At 34.2% G+C, this 9,168-nt stretch overlaps 1 protein-coding gene across 1 annotated transcript in view; it reads right to left on the reverse strand.

Moving 5' to 3' along the window:
- Positions 1–10: 10 nt before the first annotated feature.
- The window catches only part of LOC108378064 (uncharacterized), a gene marked incomplete at its 3' end in the record, with an annotated part of 10,670 nt that continues 1,512 nt past the window's right edge, over positions 11–9,168 (reverse strand). The window contains exons 3-4 of the mRNA XM_017634364.1: positions 213–576; positions 11–134 (exon numbers count right to left, since the gene is read on the reverse strand). Of these exons, the coding sequence (XP_017489853.1) occupies positions 11–134; positions 213–576 (488 nt within the window). The remainder of the gene's footprint in view (positions 135–212; positions 577–9,168) is intronic.

Genomic DNA, 9,168 nt, shown 5'->3' on the forward strand with positions numbered 1-9,168 from the left:
ATGATGCTACCGTAACTGCTATTTTCTACACAAGAACAACAAAGTAAAAAAAATACTATAATTACCTCCTTCATAGGCATACGTAGCTTTAAAATTTCTGCATAGCAACGCAACACATCCAATGGTGCATGTATCTAGAAACAATTTCAAAATGAATAAAAATAAAGCACACTTAACTCAATGCTAGCCAGATTAAATTTGCATTCGCTTACCTTCACAAAATGTATCTGCTGCTGCTCCTTATAGTCCAACTCCATTTGCAGGCCATGCTCCAATAGATTGGCTTCAAATTTAAAACGCTTATGTGCGTTAAGCGCCTCCTGTGCAGCATCCGGATCCACCTTGTAGGCAAGCACAAAATCAATCAAACGTACACCATCCGCAAAGAAAAGTGTTTCATTGTATTTGATTGGTGGGCAGCAGTCTTCTTCATTTACAAAATTACACTCTAAAATATTATTATCAGTCATTGGCGCTAAGGGTGTTGAGTACTTTGAGCTATTTTTGGCTGAATTGTTGCGTTGATGTCGCGATGCCTCTGCATCGAGTGTCAGACTCGTTGTGTGTTGAAGTTTTCTTTAAAAGAAGAGTGGAATCTGGTTAGTAATTGCGCTAAGTTGTTATATGCAATATTTCTTTCTATTTAATACATGGACTTTCACTGTTTAGCTAGCGAGTGCTGAGCGTGTAGTACTAATATGTGAAGCACATCGCTTTGTTGAATTATATTTTTCTCCATTTAACCACAGAACTTGCGATTTTCATTAACATATAAATGAAATATTTCGCACATGCTGTTTTAACTATTCACCGCCTTCTCCTCACAGCCAAGTTTATTCCCTATTTAGGAATTTTCACTTGGTTTGTATGTGTGTTTGCCTACAATTGTATGCTTTTATCCCATTAAATAGTATAACATCCAGGGTGCGACGCCAGACACTAGAGCAAACGTTTTGTTACCAATTTTAATATTCTCAGTGGAACCGCTGAGTTTCTCTCTAATGTCTAACACGCACTCATTAAAATGTTTTCAAATACATGCTAGTCGTATATAGCGTGTCCAGCACGCATATTATTTGGATAGCAGATATATAGCACAAACATACAGTGACTCAAACAACTGCCCACGTGTTGATTTTTGTTAATATTCATAATGTTTTTCGAGTTAATTTTTTTTTTCTATAAAAGATATTGTCCAAGCTTTATTTAACCAAAACTGTATAAATCAGAGTTTCAAACTTTATAAAAAATTTAAGAAAATTCAACAAATTTTCATCACAATTTCAACTATTAAATCAGAGCTTTAAGAACATTTTTGGATATGCAGCTTTATAGCCCATACAATTTTAGTCTAATGAAGAGCAAGTTTAAACCGGCTAAAAAAATCGCTCGAAAAACATATATTTATAAAAAAATCAAAACGTGATCACTTGTTTGAGTCACTGTATGTATAGCTCAAAGCTTTCTAAGGGGCTCTTTATGGGAATGCTCTCAACAGGATTTCAGATGCATATATGGTTATAAAAAAGAGCTAGGAATAACAGCTTAAGTCGAGTTAAGACTTGAAAACTTCTGACCGGAAAAAAAATGTCAGACTACATTTAAGTTCAAAATAAGATTACACGGTGTTACAAAATAAAAAAAATCCTCGAACTTTTTAAGTAATACGCTCAAATTTTTTAATTTTACCTTAAAAAACCATTTTCGCCTGACTTCCGGCAACAACGATTACTTTTTAACCATTTTTAAGTTTTTATATGGCTTTAGACGGAACAATATTTGTCCTTTTTGAAGAAATAACGAGTTTATAAGCGCATTGTAAATATCTGAAAATGTTTTGGAATAAATCTGAAATTCACACCAACTTTTATTATTTTCCCATTTCTACATTTTTGCCAAAATTTGAAAAAAAAATAGTCTCTCTTAATCATTACTTCTATAAGAATGTTTAACTCCGAGTAAAACTAGGCATTAAAATCAATAAAAAGATTATGAAATTATAAAATTTTTTTAAAGAGACAAATTTAAATTTTTCTGTACGAATTATTGAAACCTCGAAATGAATGCAATCCAACTGATTCAACTTTTCTGTGAAACTACATCGGAGTGATTTTGGAAAAATCTTAGAAAATGTATAACATTTAGTTTTATAAATGGTACCAAGTCTCGGAATTGAACGTTCTCTTCGAGTTAATGACTGAAAGAGGCTATTTTCTTCGACCCTATTTTTTTCGACCCTATTAAGCTGGTATTTCAGGGTACTATTTTATATATATATAAGGAAAATTTGAAAGTTAGGGGGGGGGAGGGCTCGAGCACCCCCCTGCCCCTACCTGGCTACGCCCATGTATCTCCGAATTGTTAATTTAATCACAAACTTGTCACTTGATTCAAAAACTGTATATTAAAAATGTATTTCCTGAAGAATGTCTAGAATCGATTTAAGTTGTTATACCGTATCGTCAAAAGCGTGGTTAGAAACTACGGTTTTATCCATTTATCTTAACACTCTCTTCCCTTAGATTGCCTGACCTACATAATTAATCGAGGGTAGTAAAGCGTATGTATGTATGTATGTAATCATCTCCTAAGGCACTTTCAATGCCTTCACAACGAATGAATGGCATTGAAATTTATTGAATGCAACAGGCGTTCATAGAAAACGTATTCGCCTGCTTACTAATACGATCACAAATACAGTTATACGAGTACATACATACATACATAGCTGGTTGTAGTGGGTGTATTTCTTAACTTTTAATATAACGTTTAAAAAAAATTAAAATAAAAAAATAGTCGATAACGATAAATACTTAACTATAACTGTATACATATAAACATATCGATATTGATCAGTATTTATAACATTTTTAACAATATGTAATATCAAAACCCGGAGGATGGTTTCGAGCGCAGAAGTGGAAAACTTTTGACTGTCATTCACCTGGGAGTGGCCAGAAGTGATTATTGTGCGTACGGTTGAAATCGCAGCTCATAATGTCCGAATATTTATATCCACGTATCCTCTGGGTAGCAACCAAACACCCGTTTGGAAGCGAGCTAAAGTGAGAAGGCGTAAAAATTTGAGTGCGCTGGGTTTGGGTCCAGCCACGTTAAAACTCCGCGCAATGAAAAGTTCAGAAAGTCTAGGATGAGACTTTGGAGGCTTTCGTCTTCACGATGGCCATCTCAACCCCACCGCTAGTGAAAGTAAGAGGCACCTTGTTTTTGGCAGTTTGTACAGCCTTTTTTCACTCCTCGTTTGGTGTTATTTGCCTTAGGATGAAGTGTGAATTGTCGGCTTAAGTAACCCGCACATCGCTTCAGGTACGATGAGACGCGATCAGCAAATGAAGTGTCGACACTACCATAAAACTTCGTCAGACAGGGACCTTGAAGGTGACCAAAACTTTTTCAGGTATCTTAAATAGCAGCTATCAATATTCCATGCGGACAAATAAAGATTATTATCTCCTCGATCCAACTCTGGAGAGCGTTGTGGTTCAGTTGGGCTATTGGTCGTGTTTCGGCGGTAAGAGGAAGTCTACCTTGTGTAGGTTTCTGGTTCAGGGTTGGAATCGATACCAACCCAAATCAAAAGCATGTGAAGCAGCCCTACTGCAGGAAATTCTTTCATCGACGAGCAACGATCAGAAAGGTTCGCCGATCTAACCTAGTTCGTGTAAAACCGGACTTATTACGATCAAAAATTTAGGCGATTCACACTCCAACTCCAACCATTTTACTAACCATAAAAAAAATTAATTAGTCTTTTAAATTAATTTAAAAAAAAAACATGTACTCATCTGCCACCTTATAAATTAACGGGAAAGGAATTTCATTTTATGAAGCATCTTATTTAATAATTGAGATATACTTATCGGCCGCAAAAATGCACTTACCACTTAAAAAAATATATTCCGTGTTTCGGGAAAATATGCAAAAAATTGCTTCCTCGTTAATATTTTCTACTGCCTACTTTTAAGTTGTATATGTGTTTACTTTTTTAATACAAAAAAATAACGATATTTAAATAAATTGTTTAGTTTTTCTAAAACATAATTTTCTACCAAAATTTCTTATTAAACGCCCGAATATTTAGTAACACATATGTAGATGTATGCACTACATTAGACCGGATCACCTTAAAAGAAAAACAAAAAAGTTCGCCGCAAACCCCAAATCTAATGTATGTACTATGTATATATTTTTGCAATGCAATTTCGAAAAAAAATATTTGATCGAACTCTGGAGTAGGGCAATAAAAAACGTTTTTAAATAGTTCTACTGGATTAATCGAAATACTTCCTTAGCTAGAGTTTAATGATTTTTGGTGAGATTTAATTTACTGACATTAGGGTTGCACGTTAGGGTGATGGGAAGTGAGATCTTGTAAGTACTAGAACGGAGTAATTGAGGTCAATGCATGAAAAGGAGGACAATGAACACAAAAAAAAAATGTATCCATGAGACAAGAAAATCTTTCGAAATTTCCTTGCATGTACATATCACACACGTTGATCTAAAGTGCGATCAACTCAAAAAAAAAAAAATTGGGCGATTTTTTTACATAAATCAATTCATAGGACTCACATCCAATTAATGTAAATATATTTTTCTTCATGGTTTAACACTTGTTATTTAATTACGTTAAATCTGCACAATCCACAAGCAGTTAAATTTCCCACTCAGAATTTGGAGTTAGCTCACTTTAGATCTAGGTGTGCGATATTATGTACATACATAAGTACATACATATCGAGCCCTAACCGCCAAAATAACGTAAGCGACATTTTTTTCAAAATTTTCTTTTTGATGCAGAAATGTATCTAGATGCTCTAGGAATGTTTCTGCATCAAAAAGAAAATTTTTAAAAAAAATTTCGCTTACGTTATTTTGGCGGTTAGAGCTCGATATGTGTAAACCCGCAAAAAAAAATATTTTTTTTTTTTATAAAATTGTGTTGAATTGTATTAAACATTCACATTCGCACTAATATATGTATATTAATAACTTACTGATAAATATAAAACTCTGAAAAATAATGTGCAAATCAGCGAGAGGCAAATAAAAATGCAAGTGTTTTTTTTAATACACGTAAAAGTTGGCAAAATAAAATAAACAGAAGAGAATGACAAATCAAGAAAAGCGGAGGCGCTATCACAAACAAACAACAAATGCGGTCGGTATTAAGTAAGCCAGACGGCACAGCCACAAAAAATAACAGAAATGATAAAAATATAAAAAAGACAACAGACCACAATACAGTAGAAAGATCAAGTATTAAGTACCAGGAAAAGCGTGCACACAAATATGAAGGTGTTGAGGTGCTGAAGGCGCAAGCAAAAAAAAATTGTATGACTCGACTGTTGGCAAGATATGAACTTCGAGTCTTGCCAATTACTTTTATTTTGTTATAATTTTTTTTACGCTACACTGAAGGTTGGACATTTTTCGATGATTAATAAGCACAATAAACGTGCATAGAGAATTCCTTATAAATCCAATGGCATACATACATAAGTACATTTATGTAACCCGCAATTCAATAAATTAACGTTGAGGGGGATTTTCATAATTACTTATTTTAAATATTTATTTACTCTTTTTGCCACTGTTTGCTTTTTAGTAGAAGCATTCACAGCACTTTTAAGCAAATNCCATACATACATAAGTACATTTATGTAACCCGCAATTCAATAAATTAACGTTGAGGGGGATTTTCATAAATTACTTATTTTAAATATTTATTTACTCTTTCTGCCACTGTTTGCTTTTTAGTAGAAGCATTCACAGCACTTTTAAGCAAATGTGTATTAGCTGTGTTATTATGAATGTCTGCATCTGTTTGAGCTGCTTGTCTTGTATTTTTATCTATTTTATCTTCACCTTTCCTAATCGTACTATTTTGAGTTGATATGTATGTTAATTCCTTAGCCATACCGAAAGAAAGAGGAACAGGCCTACAACCGCATGGCACCCGCACCTAACTAGACAAATAATCCGGAATCGTACATATATCAGTGACGCGGACGACGTTCCACTACAGACTGAGAATATTGCCTTTCTCACTGGACGCCAAACAGCCCAACGTGGCCCCACTCACTGAAAGAGCTAAACGCGCGCAGCTCCGTCTACANCACTTTGAGTTCATATGTATGTTAATTCCTTAGCCATACCGAAAGAAAGAGGAACAGGCCTACAACCGCATGGCACCCGCAACTAACTAGACAAATAATCCGGAATCGTACATATATCAGTGACGCGGACGANTATTTTGAGTTGATATGTATGTTAATTCCTTAGCCATACCGAAAGAAAGAGGAACAGGCCTACAACCGCATGGCACCCGCACCTAACTAGACAAATAATCCGGAATCGTACATATATCAGTGACGCGGACGACGTTCCACTACAGACTGAGAATATTGCCTTTCTCACTGAACGCCAAACAGCCCAACGTGGCCCCACTCACTGAAAGAGCTAAACGCGCGCAGCTCCGTATATATACGTTAGCGTGAACAAATTAGCATCCAAAAATATGTACATACATACATNGACGCCAAACAGCCCAACGTGGCCCCACTCACTGAAAGAGCTAAACGCGCGCAGCTCCGTCTACATACGTTAGCGTGAACAAATTAGCATCCAAAAATATGTACATACATACATCTGTATGTATGGATGCACATACATAGTCATGCAAAGGTATATGGGCTGTATGGATCCATAGGCAGATATGAGTACATATTAAGCTAATGAAAACATTAGCTGTTATTCTCAGTAACTAAGTGATTAACCCAGCTTACTTGCTGACTAAGGGGAATGTATAGCAGCAGCTGATTGACCGTCCATTTAATACTTTATATTATGTTAAAAAATAAAATTCAAGGAACTCCGATGTTTCTCATGCACGTGCATATAGAAAATTATATATGTGTGCCTTTACTCTATAAGGGTATGAACATATGAATATTTAGTTGTACAGACTGGATGTAAAAATTTGATTATTTCTTCCGGTTTCTTTTGCCGCTTTTGTCTATTTACTAGCAGTTCACTTAATCGGTAATACGTCCAATAATTAAAGGCATTAAGTAACAATATTAAGGCCGACGCTTTTTAATAGTTTTTATGTTTCAATGTTTAGTTTTAATGATCTCTTAACAAAGGCTTGAACGCCTTATGGAAACAGGAATTTAGGATGGACATTTGGTATCAGATATACTTCTAATCTTCTATACCAAATAAGGTACGTACGGTGTTCGGTGTGTGGTAGTATCTTCCTTGCGCTTTACTTCTTCCTTTTTGCTTTACTAATAGATAACGTAAAAATTTCGGTACTAAAAGCTGAAAGAAAACATGGACTACATCGTAAGGTGCTTGCCTATTTTCCAATTGGGGGGTTTCAAAACTGATATTTGTATTGTGATTAGAGTGCATATTAGTACTATTTAACCTGTTAAAACTAAATAGCATCAAAAAAGCTGAACAAAAAAAAATATATAGATATGTATGTATGATAGTGATGTACTTATGCGCATACATACAGTGACTCAAACAAGTATTCACGTGTTCATTTTTTTTTTATATGTATTCGCAATGCTTTTCGGGTAAAAAAATGCGTTGATTTTTAGTTTTTTTACAGCTTTTGCGGTTTTTTTGTATACAAGTGCAATTTATAAAAAATAAGCGTTTTTGTTGTTTTTCTGTAAAAAATCGTGTTCAAGCTTAAACCAAAATCAAATAGATCAAGGGGTCAAACTTCATACAAAGTTTAAGAAATTTCAACAAATTTCCGTTAAAATTTCGAGCTTTTTTATTTTATAGCGCATACATTTTTAGTCTAATGAAGTGCGGTTAACAAAAAATGCGTTGATTTTTAATAATTTTTTTTTGTGACAGCTTTTCCGTTTTTTTTTTTTGTATATTATTTAACATATTAATTAATTAATTATTAAATTAATTAAATACCTTAAAGAAGAATGACTTTTATGAATTAAAGAACCGGCAAAGCCTCCTCCAAAAGGCCTTATAAAAAATACGTCCTACAAAGGCCCTTCTGGAAGCCCTTTATGGGTATCGGAAGCAGAAGCCCCTTAATTTGTGTCACTCTATAGAAAAAAAAGAAAGGAGAAAGGAATCCAAAGTGGAAAGCCTCTTTACTTTTAAGAAGGCCTTTTGGAAGGCCTTTTACCTGCTTAAATTATCTACTTGGCATATAACAGCATGCATATATATTATACTAATTTTAGTAGTAGAAAAAGGACTTAATCCTTACATTTGCTTCCATAAATCTCGCTGAAAATGCAACACATGTTGGACTACTACATCTAAATATCTTCATTTTCTAGCAAACGGCATTGATTGTACCGGGAGTTTTAACCTTCAGAAATAACTTCATCTAAACGTGTTCATATGTATAACATCTGAAGTCCAAAAGTTGTTACAATTACATATCTCTATAATAGGCGTGTTTTTTTTACACGCATACGTATGTGCGTTTAAAAATTGTATACGCAACCGAACCACCCAGATCTGTATCTGGTCAATAACTGTCAACATTACCCAAAATTTTTGTTTTGGAAACTTTTATGCTGTTACTCTTTAGGTAGTTCGCTAATTCAAGAACGCTTTTAGTTATTTAATACTTAAAAGAAACAGCCACTTTTGATTTTAATATTAAGTTTTTAAGAGATGGACATCGAGGGCATATATTCAATATTACCTCTCTGCAGTATTTGCAAAAATAAGATTCCTATATTAAGATCCACCTTAGACTTAACTGCCATCGATGATGCTAATGCTGACCTTGTATAAGTTAACTTGTAGAGTTAACTATTGAATTTCAAAGTTAGAGATTGCAACCAGTGATGGAAATTAAGTCCCAGATGGGTTCAAAGTCACAAAGTAGTTTTTGTATAAACTGCAGATATATCATATTGAATATATGTAAGCCCTCGAACCGTACGTATAGCAATTTCGATAACAAACTTGATTGAAATGCTTGAAATGCATGCTGCCTGAATTTTTCTCGAAGAAATATTTAATTTGGCAGATACTACCTACACCTCCAACAAAAAAAAAATATGCATAAACAAAATCGACTTCATAATGCATGCACACGTCTGCAAAATCAAATTAAAAACGCTTGCGCATATACACTCGTAT

This window comes from Rhagoletis zephyria, unplaced genomic scaffold (genome assembly GCF_001687245.7).
Source record: "Rhagoletis zephyria isolate East Lansing unplaced genomic scaffold, Rhagoletis_zephyria_1.1 Rzeph_scaffold_13270, whole genome shotgun sequence".
Classification (NCBI taxonomy): Eukaryota; Metazoa; Arthropoda; class Insecta; order Diptera; family Tephritidae; genus Rhagoletis; species Rhagoletis zephyria.